General features: G+C 41.4%; 1 protein-coding gene and 1 long non-coding RNA gene across 5 annotated transcripts in view; both read right to left on the reverse strand.

Annotated features, from left to right (window-relative positions):
* The window catches only part of RANBP9 (RAN binding protein 9), a 39041-nt gene extending 25082 nt beyond the window's left edge, over window positions 1-13959 (reverse strand). For 3 of the 4 annotated variants that reach the window (XM_077180373.1, XM_077180367.1, XM_077180362.1), the window contains exons 1-2: window positions 13152-13959; window positions 4690-4801 (exon numbers count right to left, since the gene is read on the reverse strand). In XM_077180373.1, the coding sequence (XP_077036488.1) occupies window positions 4690-4801; window positions 13152-13614 (575 nt within the window). In that variant the 5' untranslated portion in view covers window positions 13615-13959. The remainder of the gene's footprint in view (window positions 1-4689; window positions 4802-13151) is intronic. The other variant, XM_054643385.2, reaches the window with a different exon arrangement.
* Window positions 10203-13137, reverse strand: LOC143694368 (uncharacterized). Its single transcript, XR_013182831.1, has 2 exons — window positions 12732-13137; window positions 10203-10440 (listed from the first exon to the last, which is right to left on the reverse strand). It is a non-coding gene; the product is annotated as an uncharacterized LOC143694368 (long non-coding RNA).
* Window positions 13960-25444: the final 11485 nt, after the last annotated feature.

Here is a 25444-nt window from a genome sequence, read left to right on the forward strand (position 1 = left end):
TATTTTTGTTTTGGATAGTTTTTCCTTTTTTACTTCACCACCTACTTCATCACATACACAACACATACTACACAAGATACTGCCAAAACAACAGATGACTGATTGTATATCCAGTGTTAAAAAACAGCCATAGTGTAACAAGTGTTTAAAGCCTTATTAACACTGCTTTACCAAAAACATACTGATTACTTGCATGAATTGCTGTACTAAAATTTTATTTTAGAGCACTATATTTAGCAGAACTTACACATGGTGCTATAAAGGCTGACCATGAAGATCTGCATCAGCACCACCACCCCACAGACTAAACAACCCTGCTCACACAAGTGCAAGCTCAGTGCTATTTGCTAAAAGGATACAGACTTTCTAAAGTTAGTTTTCATCAATTCTTCTGGATGGCTTACCACTTCCAATCCTTGTTTTCATTCTTCTTTAAAAAAAAAAATCAGCAGTGCTCCAGGCCAGGTTGGATGGAGAGTTGAGCAACCTGGTCTAGTGGAAGGTGTGCCTGCCCTTGGCAGTGGGGTTGTAATGGGATGATCTTTAAAGTCCCTTCCAACCCAAAGCATTCTGTGACTCTATGATTTTGCATTTTAAGCATACATCTTCCTCAGCTGTTCTAAAAGCACTGAAGACTGTCTAGAAGTACATGCTATTACTATCATTTTTGTCCATTCTTATTAATTGTATTTACAAATCAATGAGTAAGAATGGACAGAAATTCAAGACATGGAAGATAAAATTGTTGTTCCCAGAAGTTCATTTTCTCTGGGAAAGAAACATGTCTCTCCTGGTCAAAGATTTAAAAAGCCAAAAGGCTGTATTTAAACTAAAATTAATGGGTATAAGCTACACCATGACCAAAAGTAGCATTCCCAGGCCCTTTGTTTCACATTTTGCTTTCTGCTCCTAGTTTCACCTTCTTTTGCTGTCTTAGCTACTCATGAAATGATGCAAGCAGCCATACTGGAGGAAAAAACTGAATGAAAACAAACTCATTCTGGAAGTCAGCTTTTGGAAATAAGTTATCCAATCAGGTTTACCATGAAGCTGATACAAACAGTCACAAACTGGGAAAAGGGACATAACTCAATGAGTGTTCAGAGACTGCTTCTTCTCCTGGCCAAAATTTTTTATTTATTTTTAAGTTAACTGGACATTTCAACAGAGATGCAGACATAACTTACTGTTAGTTAATAGTCCCCTTCCTACCATGCTTTCTAATCATCACCTTGGTACTGTTCCCCATACACCCATTACCCTTCTACTGTTACTCACATAACCGTCCACAATGTTCCACATGAGCCAAACAAAGCAAAGCCAAAGAGAGTATAAAAGGAGAGAATGTATATAAATAGAAGCCCTTAGGCTACAAAAAACAACATGAAACTAAGAAAGAAAACTGAAAAAATAAAGAACAACAGGAAATATTTACAAAGCAATATGACAGTTGGTTAGAACTTTCAGCAAGAATTCAAAAATATCTATCTAGGGTAATTATTTCACGTATCTGTACTATAGCAGCACATCAGGACTCCTTGTGTCAAACACTCTACAAATACCAAGACAGATTTTGTTTGAATGGTATTTCAACCTTACTACTTTTACTGAACTTAATTCTCACTTCCCTTTTTCTCATCCAGTACCATCAGTTACTGACCCTATCACACCACATGGAGGTATCAAAAAGCAACTTTGCTTCTCGTCTGCTCTGCAACACCAATTCCCATATCCAGTTCTTCCTTCCTAGAAAAGCTGTTTTTTTCACACTTTCTTCAGTGTGTTCGTAATGTTCTCAAAGTTGGTCACGAACTTCTGCAAAATTAACATATTACACACCTTCAAATTTCTACTCAAGCCAGTTACTCACCTAGATACATTAAAGAATTTAATGACCTAGGTCATTAGAGTGACAAAACCAACTCTGCGCTCAAACACAGCCACAAGAAGCCATGCTACATCCACACCCTAAACAAAATAGAGCTGTGCTTCCTTAAAGAAGAATAATTTTTGCACCCTGCTACTTTCAGATATGCAAGATCAGATTCCAGAAGCAGCACCTTCAAGTACTACAGTAGTATGAAAAATGGATCTCCTACAGCAGGTTTTTAGTAAAGGGTTTTGATTATTTCAGGCAAGTCATGCTGAGTAGAGCACACAAGCAAGAAGGCTCTTAGACATACGCCTATAATACAGTACATGGACTAAATACTTTCAACTGAGTTTATTAAAAAATTAAATAGAAGTAGTAAAGACTACTACCAAAGGGAACTCCAAACAAACAGCACAAAATTATCCACTGACATTTATGCAAGCTGGAAGCTGTACTTCAGCTTACAGATAGGTATCTCAGTTGTCTCAGGTAGTCTAGGATTTACTTTAAACAGTATTGTAAAATACAGCTCTGCTGCTGCCACAGCTAGGCTAACACCTTGAGAACACGTGATTTTGCAAGTAAGGCATTTTAGCTAATTGACCTAATTAGTTACATGCTGGTCTTCTACAGATATGGTCCTCCTGAACTCTGTTCCCATTACCAGATAACAAAAAAAAAAAAAAAATATGGCAAAAATGTACCTGGAGCAAGCCAGGTGAAACACAGCAGACAGTGAAAAATAAATCCGAACTGACAGAAACTGGTTTCTGTAGTCCTATTTCTCTGCATTAAATTCCCCAGTTTACTTATTATGGAAAAATTTATTAGTTTGAATGCAAGGTAACATTGAACTGTAAGAGATTCATCCTGCATCTCACCAAAGACCTCCTGGACCTGAGAACAGGGTCTAGAGATACACATTTAACATCCAGTGAAGTGCCACATGTTGACTCCTGGTCTTTATCAGCCAAGCTGCATTTGCCTTTAGCTGTGTGTACAGTATTTCCCAGCTACCATACTATTTTACACAATGAAAAAATTCACATCTCAGCTCATTATGCAGCTAATGTTTCATAAAGTGACACTAAATGAAGTTCACAAGGCTGAAGCAAGGATGAGGCAATATTAACTGAAAAAAGTACCCCTCCATTTTTTATGCAATCTCAGCAGGCAACTTTGCAAGTCATAGCTGTGTACATCTCACGAGTAACCACTTAAATACAAAACCTTGAAAAACTTTACTCAGTGATGTCTTCCCACTTTTGCAGGGCTGCCTTACTGAATTTGAAATTACTAAAATCCAACACAAAGGATCTACAGTGAAGTGTTAGAGGAGCTATGTAAAATGACACCCCCACATATGTGGACACTGTTTGAAATCCATCACTTCAAAAAAACTACCTTCCAAACTAAGTAGGCAGAAAACTATTTCAAGAAGAGACACACCACTAGGAAGTCACAATAAGAACCTCTCCTTAACCCACAGCAAGCAGCAGGATAATTTTTTAAAAAATGTTCCTAAAATTAAAAATACCCCAAAAACCAAAAAAACCAAGAAACCCACACACACATTCCCCCCAAAAAATAAAGGTGTTCCTAAAATCGGTAGCAGAATGTTACTTGAAAAGCTAATTTCTACCACCTCAATTTTAAAATAATTAGGTCTTCACATTGTAACAAAAGTAACTATGGATGTAAGCTTTTCACAGCAAAGAACTCTCCCAGGGATAACTTTTTGAGAACAGAAATAACAACAAACTCATAAATGCCCCTACAAAGCTGCAGCACTACTGAGAGGCTATTCTTTCAAAATATCACTATGCAATACTATAAGGAAAACAAAGAAGTTTGAATACTGTTTCTGACTTACAGAGGGCTTACAGGACTCTGGGAAAATGAAAAAAACAAACTGCAGCAAGACAAAGAAAAGACAAAGGCACTGAATTTCATCCATGGTTCTTCTCTCAAGATTTACTTTCACACCAGGGCATAAGCACCTGCAATATGCTTGTACAGTACCTAGAACAGGGACAGACAGTCCTGAGTGGAACCTTGAAGCAGAGCCAAAGAATGTACTACAGCACATTAGAAAGCAGTCCTACAGTGTATCAGAATTAACACCCATCCTCTACCAAAAGCAGTGAAAGATGAAAAGGAACTAAAGTGCTTCAGCAAAGATTTCATTAGCACTTCAAGACTTTCCCAGGTGAGATTCTATCTGCCTCAGCAGACTTAAAAGCATGTATCACTTGTGCTTCAACAGATTCATAATTCAGATGGATTATGGGAAGCAGCATTTCTTGTTCTTTCCATAGGGTGACAAATTCCCAGGCACTTATTCAGAATACTCCCCTTTATTCTTATTAATGTTCATCAACAAGTAGCCTTAAGAATAACTTTCTGTTTCAAAATTGATATGACATCCATGAAAAGATCACACTGAGGAAATAAGTTGGTCTGCTACACATCCTAAAAATTACATCAAAGTCTGTAAATCCATATAGCCAAAACCCAACACCTTTAAAGGTAACAGCAGGGTCAATCTGGTCATTCAAACCCTAACTTTTTTTGTCAAGAAAAAATGAGATGATGCTTTGGTATTTATTGTACACTGATTTGTGGACAGTAAATACCACAATCAGCTCTCTAAAAAAAATCAAATATAAGAGTGCAATTTCTCAACAATAAGGAATCAAGCTATATAAAGCTGTAAAATAGGAAAATAAGTTTTGATACTGAAAACATCTGTTGACTGAAAGATGATATAAGGCAGTATTTCAAGAAACAATTAATTCATAATGCACTCTGCTTACCCATCTCTTCCCTTACTGACAATTTTAACTTCGAAATAATATATGCCACAGGCTGCAGGTATAGGATGTGTAGCTCGAACAGAAGCAGCATCTTTTGGAGTTTTTCCATGACCTGAAAAACAAGAGCATTCAAAACACACAAAAAATGTATTTTAGTTAATTGCAGAAGGGGACTCAAAGCTATGCATGCCAACTACTCAAAACAAAAGGCTTATGCAATGAGCAAACAACATACAATATTCTTATCAACCTGAGTTTTATGCTGGAGTATTTTGTTTCAAATACTGTAAGCACCTGTATTGCAACCAAGGATGCTGAAAGAAGTCCTGGATATAGTAATCCAAATAGGTCCTACAATTATTTAAAGGGAAACCAGGAAAAAGTTTCACCATTCTAAGTAACATAATTGACAAAAGGCCACCTGTGTTTGAAAGAACTGTATGATTTCTCAAATGCACAGGGCTTACTCATTTTTATAAACTGAAACACAACGTAAGAGAGTTTCATCTAATGCTTAGTACTCTGAATCTACAAGTTACTGAAGACACTTCAATTCTAACATCCTCCAGAATAAACACCAGTCATTATACAGAACATGCTACTCACAATCGATTTCCACATTCCAATGTTGTTCCAGGACAGCATTAAACCTTACAGCCTAACTGAGCTCATGCAGCTCCTACTCCTTTTTCTTATTAGGCTCACTCTACATTAGCTCTGCCACAATAAGGCCCAATTTCAGCTCTTGTCTACTCCCAGGATTTTCAACCCAAACCCAAGAGCCACTTGCACTCTACTAACACCAACCTTCTGAAGGTGTCATCCTCCTCACAGCCCTTTCCAAAAGCAACCTGGAAGCAGGCTTTTGACCAGATGACTTGTTTTAGCAACAACCTGCTCAAGCAAGCACAGTGTCTCCCAAGTACACCCAAAACTCCTCAACTTTTGTGTGACAGTCATGCGTGGGGCCACTGGACATAGTTTAAAAAAATTTAACAAACAAGATGGAAAGTATATTGGATCATGGCAAGAAGCAAGGCAATTCAGTAAGATGGAAACCAAGAACAGACTGTCACTGCCATAAGAATAACTCACACAGATCCCATGCCTACTCTTGAAGTGGATCTGTAGCATGATGAAAGGAGCTGCCTGTTTTGAGTGTGCTGTACAAATCACTTGTGCTGCAGCACTCCAGCTGTCATTTCCAGTCCAGACAGGGAGGCCTACTGCACCTGCATAGCAATTGATCTGCATATGCAAAAATCCCACAACCAAACACACTTCTTTCGGGGGCATTAACATTGGCATTACTGCTCAGGCTCAGATTAATCATGTCTCAGGTGCAGCAAGTCAGGTCACACAGCAAAGAAGAAACTGTAGGAGAATGACAACCTAGGCAGGCAGAAAGATAAGGCCCAGCTGGCCCACAGTACAAAACCTCTAAGGGCAGAGGGTCAGGGATTGACCTGTACAGAACCTCTGAGCACAGTGCTCCCTTGTGCAAATGTTCATAGAACTGTCAGTGCTTATCAGCCTGCAGAGCCAGCACCCACCAGCTCCTAACCAATGGCACGTGCTCAGCCAGGGAGAACTCTCACCAAGGCCACACCAGCAACCAACACCTTTTTGGACACCACAAATTCTTCACCCACTTACATTAGGTTTAACCTACCATGTTTTCTCTGATGTTAATGACTCACCCCAGTGTGCTACTACCTAAACACAAATTCTTCACCCACTTACATTAGGTTTAACCTACCATGTTTTCTCTGATGTTAATGACTCACCCCAGTGTGCTACTACCTAAGTGGCCAACCACCTTACTTTTCTGAGTGCAAACCCATTGCTTGCTTCAGTGTTTTGTTAGTACTACTAAACATTTTGTGCAGAAATCCTTCGATCACCTCACACGTTTGACAATGTTAAGTTTGCTGCCTACGTTCTGCATGTTGATTTCTGCATGCTGATGTGATATATCACATGAGGAAAAAACAGTAATTTACTCCTCCATACACAATTTCGTTTTATTGTTCACTACTTTTATTTCCTCAGGCTGTGACAACCAGTGTAACAACCAAGTACATAATCTTAGAGCTTCCATGAGTTTGCTTGGTTTTCAAATGCTGGTAGATCACTATTTAGCTATTACAGATTACCATGTCTAAGTACATTGAAATCCTTCAGCTGAAAGGGCAGAACACTGAACTCCTAAGACATCCCTTAAGTTCAAAGGAGTCTGATTAAACAATGCACTGGAAGAAGGAAAAATACTTTCTTCTAAAATGTCTTTAGGTTTTTACTTTAAAATAGACTGCAAAGAAGTTCCCTTGGTTACACTATGCACTTGACAATCTGTGTAGTTTCAGTCTGAGTCATTCTCCTTATTTGGGAAAGTCTTCCACATAGAAAAGACTAAAGCAGTAGGAACCAGCCAAATATTATTGAAAATGTAAATCTATTACCCAGCAGACTTAGCTTTGTGAAATCACAATCTAAGTGTTTGGCAACAATACCTATTTAAGGTATTCTTAACACCTCTTCCGGAAACTCCCCTTCACCCATCTCCTCCCCAATCCAGGCATTTATTTGCAAGGCCCTACTAGGAACCAGATTGATTAGCTGATCGGGGTTTAAGAAACCTACCAGATTTTTTTAAGCAGCAGATCAGTTCCCTGATCCAGTTCACAACACAGCCACACACAGCTGTCACACTACAAATAAGAGGTCAACAGAGGGGCAGAAGTAACAGGATACCTTACCAGTATTGCCAAACACTTCATGTGGTGAAGCAACATGCTTGGGGAAGTCAGTGCCCAAAACTACTTTCATCCCATTAAAACAGAAGACACCCTAAATTTAGAACTGCTGTCCTTCTAACATAATCTCCTATGAATTCCATTTTACTGCTTTTATTTGTACTTACATAAAATTAATATGTTTAGAAGGCTAAACATCATCCAGTTAACTACTTTCCAATATTCCAAGTATCTCCACACTGTCTAAACATGGTAGTTAAGTCTTTCAGTACCACCAGGCTACACTGAATTACATGTGGTCATGAGATCCTAGTTTATCAGCCTGCTTTAAAACAAGAAAGAGGCTCTTAACTGAACAGTTATCTGAACTGCAAAATTGCTTAGCAGAGGATACTATAGATGTTAGTGTTTAAGAGAACACAGCTTCTAGAACTGCAGTTAACTGAGACACTGCCTTGAGTCCACAATGTCCTTCAGCTTAAAATGGAAGCTGAGAGGGGAAACAGACATACACCGTTTATGCCTGACATGTTTTTAGATTTTTTCTCAGGCACTTGAGACCACTGTCACCAATGGGACTCTTGAGCTGAGTGGCCCATTAACTTGATGTCTTCTACTGCTGCCACATTCTTTGGTAACCTGAATCCTCACTTCCTTGCTTGTGAATAAAAAAGAACTTTGACACCCAACTCTGAACTTCTGAATCGGAGGTTCCAAACACCTGAAGTAGATCACACAAACACTGCCCAATGTTTCCTCAAAACACACCGCTCCGACAGTCACAAACTATAGGTTGAGTATTTAAAAGAACACTTTTGAAGTATGTAGTATTTAACACTAGCGATTTTCATAATTAAAAAGAGAACTCTGCAAACAGATGCACTGGGAGCAGAGAAGGGAAAACAGGTCTACAAATCTTGAACTTTACACTGTAAACCAGATCATAGGTAAGTTCAATTACTAGTACTGTTTTTACTTGGGCATTCATTAGAAGTGTTTGACAAGCATGAATTGACCATGCTTTATATATCACTTTTTAAGCACTCACACTAATGACTTTTAGTAAGTAGTATCGCTACTACTTAAGCAAAATTACAGTGAAATTAATCTAAATTTTAATTCTATCAAAAGCTAACTCGGATATAAACATGTTTGGAGAAGCCATCTCTGCTTTCAAAAAAGATAATCTTTGAACCTAAATCTAAGTTTATAATGCATACACACCAAATAGTCCAGAAGAAATCTATAGGAGCACCTACCTAGACAAAAGTAAGCATGTTTATCCAGTTTAAATCCTTAAACGAAGTTTACATAAGCTGAACTGCAGTTATTTCCAACAGGTGGTTCAATGACTTGCTCACACTGCCAAAAATAAAATAATCAAAGCCTAATCTTCTGTTGTATTCATTAGGCAAGTTTCACTGAGACAAGAATGGAACAGGCTGCCCAGGGAAGTGATTGAGTCACCACCCCTGAAGGTATTTACAAAACCTGCAGATGTGGCACTTGGGGACACGGTTTAGTCGAGGACTCAGCAGTACTGAGTTTGTGGTTGGACTCGGTGTTCCTAGAGCTCTTTTGCAAACTAAATGATTCTATAATTCTAAGAAAAAAACCAAATCAAAAGACACAAATTACTAATTTTACTTTAACTTCTTCCCCAGTTAAAAAAAAAGCAAGACATCTCAGAGCTACAAGGCTGTCCAAAACAGGCAAACTGTACTGAATGTACCCTGAGTGTTCTCTGCCAGAAAAAGTGACACCATCCTTGTAACACTGAGTGACAACACAGAACTATTAGTATAGAATCCTCTTCGTTTTCCAACAGGAAATGGAATGCATAGTTTGCACTGAAAAATAGTTTATTTTTGTTTTGCACTACAGGCAGTTCAAAGGCAACTGCACTGTAAATAAATGTCTGGCTAAGATCCCCTGGCCTGTGATACATTAGAAAAAGTTCATGCAATGGCAGCTTAGTCAAAATTGCATAACTTTCTTCAGCTTTTTTGGACAATTGTCGCAAGACTAATTTAAGTGAAGTTTCTATAGGAGTTTCCATTATTTCTGCAACAATTATTTTGTCTGTTTACCTAATTCTGTATATAGTTTCTTCCATGGTTACAAATCTGAGTCTGTTTTTATCTCCTTACACTACATAGTACAGATCACTACCTGCTGGAAACCTAATTTGCCTGTCTAGTGGATCTTTCATATCACATACACCATTTATGAATTCCCTGGCTTTCAACAGGACCCATGTCTTATTTCTGAATCTTTTAGAAATATCTAGGAATATTGTTAAAGATGTCTTGCCTTACTAGCTATGTAATTTTGTGCATGCATTATTTGCAGCATGCACTTATGCTTTCTTTACCACTTACCTACAGCTCAGAGCTGTAAAAATTATAATTAAGTGAAATGACATCCATTTTTTCCTGATACAGTTTTTCATTGTCTCCCTTACAAAGAAACACCACAAACAACAGGTAGTAAGACAGTGTTAGCTTTCTATCAGCTTGCACAGCTAACTGGCAGCAACACAAAAATGTATGTCTGTCCATAGGAAAAACAAAAATACTCTAGATATAGTCTTTCATATATTTACAGTATCACTGATGCCACTGTCTACGTATTTCATATCAAGATTTTAACAAAGCTACCTAACCTGCTAAACAAAAACACCACCCCATTTAAGTTTTCCTTTCCAAGTAACACTACGATTCCGAGAGACAGCACAAAAAAGCACTGACTCTTGGGTTTCGTTTGCCTTAACAAAATTTGAAGAGCTTTTATTCTGATGCTAGACTATACTCCTTTTTTTTAAACCTCCACCATTAGATCAATGCCTGGTTTTGTGGCAGTTTCCATTTCTTAAGCACTCTGTAGGATGCTTGCAAAAATCTTCAGGTCCAGAAATGCAGTACACAAAACATCCCAGCTGCAATGGGTAGTAAGAGACATCCACTGCACTTCATGTTTCCATACAACTTGTCCACTGGTAAGCAGGAAAATAAAAGGAATCTTCAGAAATTACATTGAGAGGACCGTCATTCATCTCACAAACCAGTGAAACAAAAATATCACTGTTCACAATACATCAGCACATTAAAATTATTAAGGTATCTATATGAAAAATAACTTTTAAAGTTTTTGCACTGATTGTTCCTCTCACACATTTTTTCAGTAGTCCAAACACATCCAAAGTGAAGGCAAAGCACTGCTGTTAACACTTTCTGCCTCCTATCAGTCACAGAAGGAAATTACTCCAGAAAAACAGTTCTATAGCCAGAAATCTACAGAGGCAAAAGAGAAAATTTAAGTGTACAGGGTACCTATACTACAGTAATAGAAAATAGTAAGAATTGCTTTAGGTTACTGGCTTCTTTGGACAGATCTATCTTTTTCCTTGAGTATTTTGGTCAAGAATACAACAGTTCTTTATCCCTGCTCAACATATAATTCATATTTCCTCTCAACAAAAACATCCAATGTTCTTCCACTACTACTTAGGTAATTTCAGAAGCACTGAAAGTGCCAGTATTAGAAAAGAAGATACTGTGAGTGCTTTCTTTTGAGATCTGATATGTAAAACACTATTTCACAGTGCTAAGCACATTCCTACTTGCCATCTTCCCTTACTCTCCTCATTGAACCTCCTCATTTTCTCCCCTTTTATTGTATTCTTAGGGCAGAAGGATCCAGGAGGGAGAAAAGGCAGGAGATGTTCAGCATGTTTGCCCTCTGGTTCTCAGGTAGAAATACTCTGATGCCATTCACTGCTTAGCCCAGTTAGCAACTCCAGGTGCCAGGCTGGTAACATAAACATGGAGTTGCCCTAACAGACGCCTGCATTAAATTACCCAGAAGAAAAGATGGGCCACTTAAGAAGCCATTTACTCCCATCTGCACTTAGGAAAAAGAAAAGCAGACATGTTATATTGGCACCTCTCCTTTTCAAAGTCCTTTGGGCTAACCTAGGAACTCTTCAACCTTCAGCACTTGCCATTGTTTAAGAGCTAGAGTAAAGGTATTTCATTGTTATAACCTACTAACTGTGCTTCATGACTTCTGTAATTTCTTTGAGGTAATGATTTTCCGTAACACTGCGGAAAGGAGGTGAGGAAAAACAGGGATAGCACAAGGAAAGCCTGAAAATATACTTCTGCAATAAAACTGAGGTTCGACCTCTAAATTCTAGCTTATGAGAAAAAGAAGTTGGCCAAAGCAAAACAAACCAGCAGAAGGAGTTGATAGCCACTAAGCTATGATCATCTTAGAAGAAAAAAACACCAAAACCAAACAACTCACTGCCACTAAGCACCAGAAAATACAAAATGTTTCTAAAAATACAAGGTCATAAAACACTGAACAAAAGCCAGGAAATTCAGAGTTGAGTATTAAATTACACATCCTTAAATCACTCGGTGCCTCCCAGAAACCTGCTCTACAGTCATCAAGCTCCTTTATTATCTTTGTACGGTGCATTAAACTTAGCATTTTTAACAGAGTATTTTGTGTGTAATATTAAAACCTCTCTATTTAAAAAAAAAGTCTCCCAGAGTACATTTAATCCTTTCATGGCAGCCAAATCCTGCCATGTGTTTGTGTTGCCGTTTTCCTCCTCCGATTAAACAGTAACATGTTTATCGAAATTTCCCTTGAATTTCTCCACTGCAAACTCTGAGAAAGGGTAACTGCACGGTTGTTTGTTTCCCCTCCCACTACGTTCATTTGACTACAGACTGACAAAAGATCCAGTTCTTCACAGCCAACTCAGAAGTGGCTTTGAATCCACAACACTTCTACTTTAGGACTTTGGGCCTAGAACACCAGATGTGTCTGTGTTTTTTCAGGTCAGAGTGTAGGCTTATGTTTCCAGGTTTTATGACATTTCATAACAATCAACACAAGTTTTTCTTCTAATACCTCTCGCTGATGTTATTTTTTAGTACAAAAGTATACTGTTTTTTACCTTTTATTTGAAAATCTGTAACTTTAACTGTGAAACGTCAAGGAAGAAAGTTTTAGTCACCTTTATTAATGTAAGTCCTACTGTCGTTCCTTCCCTCAAATCACTCTGTGCAATAGTTAGGCAAGACTATTACCAGTGACTTTAAAATCATTTTTTTCACAGCTTAAAAATAAACCGTGTTTTTCTCAGCGCTTTCCCCTCCCGTCATTTCCGTGTTCAATAGCTTAACGCTTGCTGCTCTTAACTCCATTTAACCCTTGCTCTTCTCGAGAGGGAGAAAAAAAAAGCAGCCACTTCTTTTTCTCGCTCATTACCATAAACAGGACACGTCATGCCGAGCGTCCTTTATTCTCCTGCCTCCGACCCAAACGTTCCGGCGATACCTGAATCCACGGAGGAAGTCTCGGAGTTTACATAATGCCCACTCCAGAAGCATAAGGAGGCGGGGGCGGCCCCTTGTGTCCCCCCCCTTTCCCCGCACGGCGACAGAAACGGGGAGGGGGAGGGGAAAGGAGAGAAAAATAAACCTGAAATAAGGGAAAACAAGCCCCTTATCTCCACGCTGCGGGGGGAAATTTAGGGGATCGGAAAACAGGGAAGAAGGAGGGAGAGGAGCGTGTGTTATTTCCTGTTATTGTTACTCCTGTGCCCACTGCCCGACGGAGGGGTCGGGCAGCCCCCGGCCCCTGGGGGGGACCGGGGGTGTCGCGGCGGCCCGGGCCGCCCCTCCTCACCTTTGTAGTGCACCCGCAGGTTGTTCTGCGAGAGGCCGATGTAACTGAATTTGTCCTTCGGGCTCCAGGAGCGGGGCAGCGGCGTCTCCTGCTCGTCCACGGCCGGGTAGAGCCTCTTCAGCCGCCGCTTCAGCTCCTTCTCCTGCTCGTTCAGGGCCGGGTCTCCGTGCGGGAAGGGCGCCGGGGCGCTGGTGCCGCTCCCCGCCGGCAGGCCCAGCGCGGCGCCGGCACCGCCGCCCCCCGCGGCCGCGGGCCCGCTGCTGCCGGCCGTGGCGGCGGCGGGTGGCGGCGGCGCCGCGGTGGCCGGAGGCGGCGGTGGCGGGTGGAGCAGGAGCGCGGCGGCCGGAGCGGGGCCGGGGCTTGCGGCGGCGGAGGGGATCCCCGGCGCCGGCGGGGGAACGGCGGCCGCCAAAGAAAGCTGTGGCGACGGCGGCTGTTGTTGCTGCTGCTGTTGCCCGGACATCCCGGCTCCGGCCTCCTCCTGCTCCTCCGCCGCCACCTCCCGCGGCGGTCGCGACTGTCACCGGACGGGCCCGGGGGCGGAGCGACGGGCAGGCCCGGGGCCGTGCGGAGCGCGGGTCACCCCCACAACCGGAGCGCCTCGGTAGAAGACGGGGAGCGGGGTGGGGGAGGGTTGGCGATGACGGCGGCCGGTGGAGGTGCCCGATGGGAGCGAGGGGCGTCGCGGGGCGCGGCGGGGCCGGGGGCGAGGCGGGCTGAGCGGCGGCGGCGGCGCCGGGCGGAAGCGGGAGGCGGGCGGGGAGCGGGCGCCGCGGCGGCGGGGCTGGCCCGGCCCCCGGCCCCTCCTCCGGTCGGGGGCGCGCCCGGCGCGCACACGCTCCCTCCGGCCCCCGGCGCGCCCCCGCCGCCGCGCGCCCCCGCATTAGCTGAGTCCGCGGCCCCGCCCCGCCTCCTCCCCGCGCTCGCGGCGGGGCGGGGCCTCCGCCCCTCGGCGGGCGCGAGGCGCGGAGGGAGGGGAGCGGGGCGGGAGAGGGAGGGATGTGAGGGCAGGAGGGTTGGTTTGGTGGTACCGACACGGGCCCTTGGGGGTGGTATTGGAGCGATCCGTACGGTCCAGAGCTGCTGTAGGGCTCTCTGGCGTGACCCGGACCTGTCGCGACCTTTTCTCCAGGAGGAATTCTGCGCGATCCCCCGAGAGTGCTGGGGAAAGGGATACTCACCCTCAGTGGCTTACTGAAGGGTGTTGCTGCCGAGGGCCAGCCAAGTGGTGACTGTCCCCTCGTCACGAAATTGTCATGGAATCAGAATATGCTGCTGGAGAGCTTTCTCCAAAAAAGCTTTGTCTGCCAGGCTTGGTGGTGTGACCACTTCCGTGGGGAGCCTGTTTCAGTGCTCAGCCCTCTGGGTGAAGAATGTTTTCCTGATCTCTACCCTAAACCTGCCCCAACACAGCTTCATGCTGTTTCCTCGAGTCCTGTTACTGACATTACAGTCATGAGACTGTAATGATAATTCTCTTCTCAGTGTTGACTTGGGTACATCAGACCTCTTGAAAAGTTTTCTGGTGTACCCCGGACCTGCTGAAAGGTTTTTTCTGGGACAAAGTCAAGCTGACCCTTAGAGGGGTAATGGGGACACACATTAACCCTCAGTGCATTAATGACCAGTTCAAAAGGATTGACTAACCAGAGTGAGTCCAATGCGGATTGTCCCTTCCTGATGAAATTAAACAGTTGTAATGCCGACCCTTTTCCTCCTGGTATGACCTGGGCTTGTAATAGCTGCCGTGACCCACAAGCAGTGCTGGATCAAATGACAATTCTTATAAAAGAACATAAACTATGCACATAGACCCACGTGTATATACACATGCATATATATATATATATACACACACACATATGTAAACACCAGCCACTCAGTGTCATTTCCACTGAGTGGAATTATAGTCCACTCCAAGTGATCTATTAACAAGAACCTCAGTTACCCTGCCTTCAGGTGCGGGTCATGACATTGAGTTGGAGAAGAAGGAGAAGGTGGCATGGCAGCAGGCTCTGCCACCATTGGGAATGATTTGGGATGGCAGCTAGGGAAAATGGAGACAGGCTGGTGTGTGCCACCAAGGAGGCTGTGCCTCCTGACAGGCACAACATGGGTCTGCTGCCTTGTGTCCAATACTGCAGCTGCCATGGGGAAATGCCACAGAGAGCATTTCGCAGAGATGGGAAAGCTTGGGAATGCCTCAGGAGGACAGGAGGAGCAGCGCAGTGTTTCTGAGGGGGTTTTGTTTGGGGCCTGTTTTCTTTTGGTTTGTGTGTTGCAGGGTGGTTTTGTTTGTGCTTAATGTTGTTGGTTATTCAGTGGTTGCCTGCACTAACATATTCACATGGCAGCAGTGAAAGAGAAATGGTTTACTGATTGGCAAACTTGCCTTGGAAAACATTAGGAAAAGAAGGAATGTTACTGGCAAATCTAGAACTTGTGTCCAGTTCAGGGCTCCTCAGTACAAGAAAAACAAGGAGTTCTGGAGAGGGTTCAGCAGAGGCCACAAAGATGATGAGGGGTCTGGACCATCTCTCTTATGAAGAGAAGCTGAGGGAGCTGGGCGTGTTTAGTCTGGAGAAGAAAAGACTGAGAGAGCATCTCATTAATGCATATAAATATCTCAAAGGTGGGTGTCAAGAGCATGGACTCTTTTCAATGGTGCCCAGCAACAGGACGAGGAGCAGTGCCTATAAATTAAAACAGAAGTTTCACCTGACCATGAGGAAGAAGTTTACATCAAGAGTGGCAGAGCACTGAATGGACTGCCTGGGGAAGCTGTGGAGTCTCCCTCTCTGGAGACATTCCAAACACACCTGGATGTGTTTGTGTCACTTCCTCTAGGTGACCCTGTCTTGGCAACAAAGTTGGACTGGATGATCTCTTCCAACCCTAAAAATTTTGTGATTCTATGAACCTGAAATGTTGATCACTTCGCAAACCCTTTTCCAGCTGCCAGCATATTGGAGTACAGGCACAGCAGCAGGAAACAGAGGAGGTTAATTATGCTTCATCTGTGTGAAATGGTATGTGAGGTAATGGAGCTGTGACACTCACGAAGGCTTATATGAAGCTAAACATTTCTCACCTATAGTTACCAAAATATCCTGTCACATGCAACTGCTTGGTGATGTCTAATAGCATTTATGGCTGGACAAATTGCAGTTATCTAAAAATACCCTATCAGGAGGAGCTGCAAACTGTACAAGAGTAGAAGTGCCTAGGATGGATGTTGAAACACAAGCTAGACCATGCCTGAGGTCAATTACCCTGGCACTGTAGGCTATTTCCCACTATATATAAGTTTGCTTTCTAATATTTAGATGTTGTTGTAAACCGTGAAGCTTAGTTGTTTACATTTTTATTAAAAATACAGTATTTGGCTAACAATAGACATAGGGAGATACATTTGTTATGTTCCTAAGTGTAGATGCATCTTAAGTCTTTTATGATTGTCAATAAATCTTCTGCCATATCTGCTTCCTCAGTTGTGTCTCACTTTTAGCATTTGTGCCAAAATGCTTCATGTCACCCATTTGAGATTAACACCATGAGGTTCCTGTTTCTTGAACAGTAAGACAGGAGAGCAGATGTTTGTGCACTTACTTCTTGACATTATTCGCTACTTTGCTACTCTGGTTGCTTTTATCACATCTTTTGCCATCTTTCAAGGATAAATAATCCAAGTGTAACAAAGCATTGTTTTTTATAAAAGTCTTTTCTCCAAACTATGCACCTAGACAAACACATTCACATGACTTTTTCTGAGTGAGGATAGACTGCACACTATGCCAGAGGTTTTGTAGAGAATTCTAATAATTGGTGTTAACCAGTATGTTACTTATCCCTCCTGTGTTCTACTAACTTGTTTTCTGACTACAGCTTTGTGAGGACTAGTAATAGCAAATAGATATTTACATAAATGCCCAGTTTACTTTCCAGTTTAGTATAAATGAATGGGAGCTTGTCAGATTTAGAAGCGGCACTCGCATCCCTCCCTAACGTGTGTTGTTTTGCATTTTCAGTATTGAATTTAATTCACCATTACATGGTGCATTCTGTTTCGTTAGCACTTCCTCATCATCACAGTCCCCTCTTGTCTTGCTTAGCTGAAATAATTATGACAGCTGCAAATGTTGCCATCTCACAATACAGCCCTCTTTCTAGATCAGTGGTAAATACAGCAGCAATATGAGACTTGCTGCAGAGCCCCAAAGCTGGCTGGTGTTAACCTTCCACCATCACAGAAACTTGCAGTTCAATTCTGCTTTCTTTTCCATCTCCAGTTTTTGAACCATGATTGTACTTTTCTTTTTGCCCAGGGATTACTTACCTGCTTGAGTCCTCTCTGGCTTAGAGGTTTAATCAAAGGCCTTTTGAAACACTGTAAAACATTGGCTAGTCCACCAAAAGCTCTTTTTTTGGGGGGGTGGTTTCTTTTTTTGATACTTTCAAAGAGTTTCAAAGGATCAGCTAGAGATGATTTAGCTTTGCAGAAAGCCATGCCCCCCTTTTGTTAGGTCTAATTCTGACATTTAAATGCAAACATTCTCTTCTGTATGCTTGGTTTTCATTTATGTTTACTTTACGGGACCATTTCTATCCAGGAAAAAGTGATCCAAGCATTCTAGGCACTGAGGGTATTTGTTTGGCCTCTCGTTGAGCCTATCAACAGGGAGTCAACATGTGGAACATGTGTTTTAAAGTGAGTGCAGGTGATCACTCCCTCAGTCCAGGAGCCATATCCTCCCGGCAGATGTGCTATGTGGGCATCAGCTCACTGTCAGTACACCCATTGCTCTCCTTGGGGAATCCAGAGCCAGAGGAGAGGGGAGAGAAACCCTGGCTGACACCCTTCAGGCAGCACCAGTAAGAATGAAACTGTCCTGATGGCACAAACACATCTTCTTCTCACAGCAGAGCTTTGTGCACGGCCTCGATGTTGCAGAGGTTAATTTAGCTCCTGGATCCTGTGTTGGCTGCTCTCTGTGTTTTCATTAAGAGTGAGTAAGTGGGCTAGGGCCATCTGTGCCAGTGATGCTGATAGCATTCTGGCTGTCATCAAGAAACAGAGGCAGGATTCTCCTTGGGAGTCTATTTCTGTATGTGTCCTTTGTCCCTGCTGTAGGACCAAGCCTCCTAGCTGCACATGAATTTAGTGCTTGTGCTGTGGCTGCCAGCCTGACACATTTCCAGCCACTTCTCTGAAATTTAATATCTCCCGTTTGTAGTGATGGTAACTGTTTGCTGTTCTTTGTTTAGTGTTCCTCCCAGTTAAGCTTTTCCAGTGCGTAGTTTCTTTGTAACTGTTGTGGAATTAATTTTCCTGCTTCTAGAAGCTGCTTGGAAATCAGCAGTGTGTTATTTATTATTGTGCCTACTGAGCTGATTTACTGATCCTAGCAAGAAAAGAAAACCACTAAGAAGTAGGCAATGATATTTGAACAGTATGAAGGATAGATCTCTTTAAGCTACCTGAGCCCTTTTCTCCTTTTTAGCCCTGCTGATTTAATTGCTTATGTATAGGATGAACTGACAAATGGAAGACTTGCCAAAATGAATCACATATGAATTATAGGCCATCATCACCTATTAACTTTGTTGAATCAAATGGTAATCCATTTGCAATTTAAGTATTACTATATTGCTGCTCATGGTGCTTCTGCTTTGATAAAGCTGAGCAATCTGCTAATAGAAATAGTTTTGTTGTATGACTCAACTATGCCTGTGCTATCTTAGAGCAAAAGTGATTAGAAATCTCACTTGTTTGCCAATGCTTCGGTTGTGGTATTTATATATCTATACAATATATCGGGAGAGCTATAGATAGATAAATATCTATATTTAGTTAGTTTTGGTACTTGAACATCAGCATGTATACACAGCGGGATCAGGCTTGTTCTCTTTATTCTGTTCTTACCTTTCTGGTCTGTACATGAGCACTGTGACCTACAGGCACACCAAGTTTTATAGAAGTATGATTCACTCTTTATACAAAATCTCACCAAATTTAATCCCTGCAGTCCAATTTTTCTTTTATTATTTCTTTGCATTTTGTTAATGAGTTTAGAGAGTTTATTCGTAGCTAACTTTATGCTCTTCTTCCAAATAACTATTCACATGTCTTTACCATATCCTCTTTCCACACTGAAGAACAATTATTCTGGATCATTTTCTGGTGCATAGATTTGTGGGTTTTTTACTTAATATTAAAAGTCAGTTTAAGGAGAACTGAAAATCTGTTCACTGGAATAGCTCATAAATAGAAGATTTTATAGTCTCCACTGCCTGGGTTACTGTACAAGCATCATATTCCAACTAAAATCTCAAAATGTGCACAAAAATAAAATGCCCTCCATGCTGAATAGAATGTTTTTTATTCACAACAGAAATTTATGTGGGGGCAGGATAGAAAATATGATGAGACACATTGGCTTATTCCTTTTGTGAAAGCAGATATCAAACTATAGCACTAGTATAGAATCACTTGAGAAGTGATTCTCAGCTAGAAGGACAAGATCCATTTCTGAGTCATCATGAATTTCTGCCGAGGGTGGAAGCAAGTTGGCATGATTTAAATGTTGAAATATAAGGAAAACTATTGAAGGGTGACTGAAAAAAAAACCCACAGCAGCCAGATTTTCTATGGGAAAAGAGTTTGTTTGGCCAGATCAGCCAGAATTAAAAAATCCTGTTGTGGTGTGTAACCAAGGCTGAAGGACAGGAGGAGATGAAATGAAAGAAGTGAAGAGCTCACCACACGGCCTTCTTGGACTAATGGATGGAAACACTCTGCACTCCATTTTGTCTTACCCTGGCTGGGCACATCAGCAGGCTGACTCCTGCATGTGCCTGGAGCAATTCCAGCACCCTTTTTGCTAGTGGGGGGCAGGTGGGTCACAAAACTGCTGAGTTTGGAAACTACTCTGTGGCCAGGCACCATAAGACACCCTCTCTGTGATGTTTAGGATGGAAATTTAAGAGTTACATGCTTTTGGTAAACAATTTAAAGTTCCCCTGGCAAACCAGGCAGTGTTTTGTTTCCAGCCTGTGCATTGGTAGGGTGCCCATTACCATAGATGAGCAAGCTCAAAGACTGCAGGCTTTCAGAAACACATGGGATGTGTCAAGCTGACCCACTTCTTGAAAGCCAGGCCAGGCCTTTGTGAAATGTCCTGTACTTGTTGGATGTTAGGATGTCAAGAATGTTTAAGTCTCCACTGACGTGATAATTATTGTTATGGTGTTTATAGAGGTGGGAGGGCCCTAAGGGAAAGGCGGCCAAAAAGAAGAATCAGGAAGTGAGATGAATAAGGCTTCAGGAATTGCGCACAGATAGAGTTTTGTCTTGCTTTTCTCTTTAGCTCACTTGACTCTTCAGTAAAAGAGATGCTTACATATGAGAAACTATTTTTTTCCTCTCTGCATCTGTCACGCATACAAATTTAAATGCTCCACATGTTAATTTAGTGGCAAAAGTAGATTTTAAATGGACTTTAGTGATGTGAAATTGTCAGGTGAAAACACAGTGTTCTAATAATCTTCAGCTATTGTAGCTGCTCCCACTCCTACCAATCTGTAGTTTGTCTCTTTCATCTGTTCTAGGGAAACAAGCATTGAATCCTGAATATCTGCTGAAATCTGAAATCCTGAATATCTGCTGCGCTTTTTAGACTGTAGGATTATATTGTGCATGACCAATCACTATTTTATGATTTATGGAATATGTTAAATATACAAGAAACATGTAGCATGTACAGACAGTTGCCTTCTTTTATTTCAGAAGTAAAAAACCCATGTGTCTACAAAGCACATTGTCTGACAAAATGCAAAGTATTTTTCTGACTTTGTTCAGTCATAGTAACCTTGGAGAATACTTGCATGACAGAGCAATTAAAATATTTCAAACAAGGTCATGATTTTGCAGGTGATTGTTTTTAAGATTAGCTTGCCATTATGTATGCTGTCATGATTGCAGTGTATATGCTCAGAAGCTTGGAGGAAGAATAGCTTCCTGTTCCAGTACATATTATTATTATTATGATCAGCAATTATTGTTGTTTGCCAAGCCAGACCTATGCTAACCTCTGTCATCAACAATATTGTTTAATCAGCTTGAAAATTACTAAATCTTATCTACTTGACAGCTTCTTTTATCTTACCTTATGAACTTACCTGTGTGAGGATATTATGGAATATGATATAAAAATATTCAGTCTATAAAATCCACAGTATCATCACTGATTTGTCACAGCTGCATGGCACTGCCTCCCTTTGAAGTCTCTCAGTAATAATTCCTTTCTAGGAATCAAAAAGTTGAGAAAATCTGAGGGATGATCTGACCTCTTGTCCCCTCCATGGCTGGACCTGCTATGCCATGAGCATTCCTGACAGGCGCTTGCTTAAACTCTTCATTAAACCTCCTGTGACTGAGACACTAACAAGTTTCTCTTGTGTTTTGACTAGCAGCAATGCTTGAGTGGTTTGAAAATACATATTTAATTTGGATAATCTGTAAATGAAATGGAATACAAGCACTTCTGTTGCTTTAAATTTTTTTCAACTGTTTTTTTTTTTTAACATAGAATTTAAATTTTGATCCAGATTTACATTGCCACAGTGAGTGTTCAAAACTCATGAGTCAATGCCCACCCACAAATGAAGCTGGCTTAAAAGCCCATTTTCTTAAAAATAAGACTTTTAGAGAAGATAGGTAGGCGGTTGGTTATTTGCCATCTGTTTTATGAGTTTTTAGGAGACTTTCTTTTCATATTTACAAGTTTTGTGGTACAGAAAATTAAAAACTTGCTTAAAAAATAGAAAAGGTAGGATTCTTACTGCAGTCTCTTGACTTTGACCCCAGAACAAAAAAGTGTTGAAGGATTTGCAATGAAATAATAAAAATCAGCAACCCTTAATTTGACCTGACAGTGTTCTCCTCAGTGCTACAGCTTTGTAGAGAAACAAACAGTAATCTGTATATATAGGTCCCCTCACATTTAATATATTTGGCATATTTTGAGAAAGGCTGAGGAAAAATGTGGAGTGCAAATCCTTTCCATCTCAAAAAGCTCTCCATTGTATATTGCTATCTGCAGTTTTACTTTTCTCCTTCTTAAGGTAATTAATGCATAATAAGGCTTTCTAATAGGCAAATACTGTCTGTACTCCTGGGTCTTAATAAGTTAAGCCTCGTGGTAGAGAGGAATTTATTTTAAAACATAGAGTTTGCAGTAAAATAACAATTCAGTGTTTTCATGGATTTGTCACATTTGGCTTCTTCTTGGTAATTAAAGGAACTTTTCAATAAACAAGCGGTTTACTTAATTTTAATGGTCTGTTCTAGGTTAAACTTGCTTGTTAGAGCCTCCTTATTTCTTCTAGTGAATATATTGTGCCCTTGTGTTAGAGAGTCCTTATTTCTTCTAGAGAATATGTTACCTTGCTGATGTGCCAAACAACTTTAACCAAACTCTGTGAATGCAAAGACCTCCTTTTGTGCAGCACCTTGCACTCGGCTGGCAGGCTTGGTGAGAGCAGCTCGCGAGTTTCCTGGAGCGCTGTATTAAATTCATATGCTCCATAGCGTTCATCCCTGGCTCTGAACCCACCCTTCCAAAGGTGCAATCTGTAGGAGGCCCAGTGCTGTAGGGAAGGCCAGCCCCTCCAACACTAATAGCAGAAGTTGTATTGGAGAACCAGCTCATTAGTGAGAGTGAGGCAAATCTCATATTAAAATCATGTCATTGGGTTAGTTAAGTTTGATTTTTCTTGTTTGCAACAACCTTAGGGTCCATGCTGAAATGAAGAGCCTGAAAGTATGTTTTCAAAAGTTGTTGCCATACTGCAGAAAGGTACAAACTGGTGCATAAAGAGACGCGTTTCAGTTTTTGATTGCCATAAGGTTTCTGGGCCACCCAGGCCTCTTAGCCAGTGAGTGACACACTGTGGGAGTGCACCAGGAACCACCAAGCACTACAGTTTCTCTCTGTGCAAGGTTTGTACCAATCATGGATCAGCTGGTCGTGAAATTTACTGGGAAAAAATGTAGTACTCCCAGTAAGAGTGATCTGTGTCAGTACCAGAAGCATGAATCACTTCACTGACCAATACATTGAGCTTCTTACCTAACTTCTCACCTTAGCTGTGTCAGCATTTAATGGAGAAAGAAAGGTGCTTTGAAACATCCCTCCCATTCCAGCACATTTGACAAAAACATATGACCAAGTTCCAGATTAATCAAGCATTCTTTGTTCTTAAAAAAGTTATATGTGATCATACAAATTAAGACTACCAGGATGCAAGTGCATTCAGAAAGAATTAAAGCTGCAAGGAGTCATCCAAATTATCATGTTTCTAATTATTATGGATGCTTGACTTTGAAACCTTTATAATATTTTACAATATTTTTACAGGCATGAGATATTATGTTAAACTCACTGTATGGTAAATTTTAATCTATGTCCTTTTAAATAGTATAATTTGGAGGGAAAGGAGGAGGTTTTTGCTCTTAGTGATTTCTTGTAGGACATATTTGGCTTCTAGAGACAGGGTATTATCTAAACCATGCTCTGCCTGCAGCATAAAGCCCTTTATTTGATGCAATTCAGCACAAGGGTCTATACCTGGCCCCTGTGGGTCCCTTAGGAGCCCTTTGGTGCCACCCAGCACCCTGATCACCACAAAGCCCAGCTGTGCCATAGCCCAGCCTGGCACAGAGGTGGCCCTGGACACAGAGTGACCGTGGCTATGGGTGAGCTTGCTGTCCCTCCACCCTGCCCAAGTTTTGTGTCTGAGCAAGGAGAACAGGAGATAGCATTGGCAAAAATGCTGAAGAGGTGGGGACAAAAGCTGCTGAAGATGCAATGCAGATGAAGTGAGATGTGACTCAGTGGCATGTCATCCTTGGCTCATAGGAAGAGGTGAGACAAAAGCTTGGGCAAGAGGAAATACACTTGGAAAATTAAACACTTTATGAGAAAAATAGCATCTTCCTGATGTCTCAATTTTCACAGCTCATCCAGGAATTTCTGTATGTATTATCAGACATTAATGCTGGCCCTGGTTCTGGTGACTGTCCTTCATCAATAGAATAAGATTTGACCTTTTTCAGACTTGCTACTTCTTTGCAGCATTATCTCTCTGCCCTCCAAACCTCAGTCTGTTTTCTGCATTGAACTTTCCTGCTGTGTATCTTTTAAGCTCTTTTTATGCAGAAGTAAAATTTCCTTGTGGGCAGAGATGCTTATTTGTCTGTTATAATTTATCTACTGTATGGGAATCATGAAGTTATATAAACCAGCAATACTATTAATAGCAGAGAAGGCAGCAACTTCTCTTTCAAACTTTTAATACAAGTTCTCTGTCAACTTAAATGGAAGCACAATCCATAAAGTGGCACAGTCTTGTGTACAGGAATGTTGAACCACAGTGAAAAATGTAGGAAAAGGAAGTATTATAACCATGTCTACTCACAGAGAATATAAAGGCAGCCACACAAATCTTTTAAATGTTCCTTGGTCAGGTGTGTGCTTTCAGCTCGGTATTGGCTCAGGTGGGATTAATGTGAACTGGAGAACAAACCCAGCAAACGTTGTTGGAGCAACAGGGCAGGAAAAGTTTAGGGCAGCCCCCTGCTGTAACAAGAAACTGATTTCTCCTCGTTAATGAACCGCCAGTGACAACTGTGTGTGAAAGCAGCAGTGCAGAACTGGCCAGCGAGAAGTGCCAAGTGATGGATATCTGAGCTTGTGTTCTCTGCCTCTGGAAACCAAGGGTTCTCTGCATTTCTGAAGAAATGAATGCTAATGATTACACATCCAACAACATCTTTTAAAGGGGTGTCATGAAGATGGGCATCAACGCTGCTGGAAAGATAGTTCTACTTCCTTTTAATATGGATCCTAAAATCAGGGGAAGGTGGGAAGAGGAGAAAGGTCTTTGTGCCACTAGAGTTAACCATGTATTTTATCAAAATCTTGTACAGTTTCTGAGCCTGTATAAGAATGAACTTTAATTTTTAACTGAGAAGAAAGGACTGTACAGGTCCAGTGCTTGATTGAACTTTAAAAGCATGGTAAGAAGGAGCCAGGTGTCTACTACTGTATTGAAGTTAACTACATTGCTGGATTAACAAGGCCAGAACTGCTATTCTATTTATTTACTTATCATTAAGTGATAGAACATTCTCTTCCACATCCTGAAGGTCATTAGCACAGTATATTTATTTTGGCTCCTTAGTGATGTCGAACATCCAGTACTGTGCCTTTTACAAACACATACATGAAAGA

This window comes from Agelaius phoeniceus, chromosome 1 (genome assembly GCF_051311805.1).
Source record: "Agelaius phoeniceus isolate bAgePho1 chromosome 1, bAgePho1.hap1, whole genome shotgun sequence".
Taxonomy (NCBI): Eukaryota; Metazoa; Chordata; class Aves; order Passeriformes; family Icteridae; genus Agelaius; species Agelaius phoeniceus.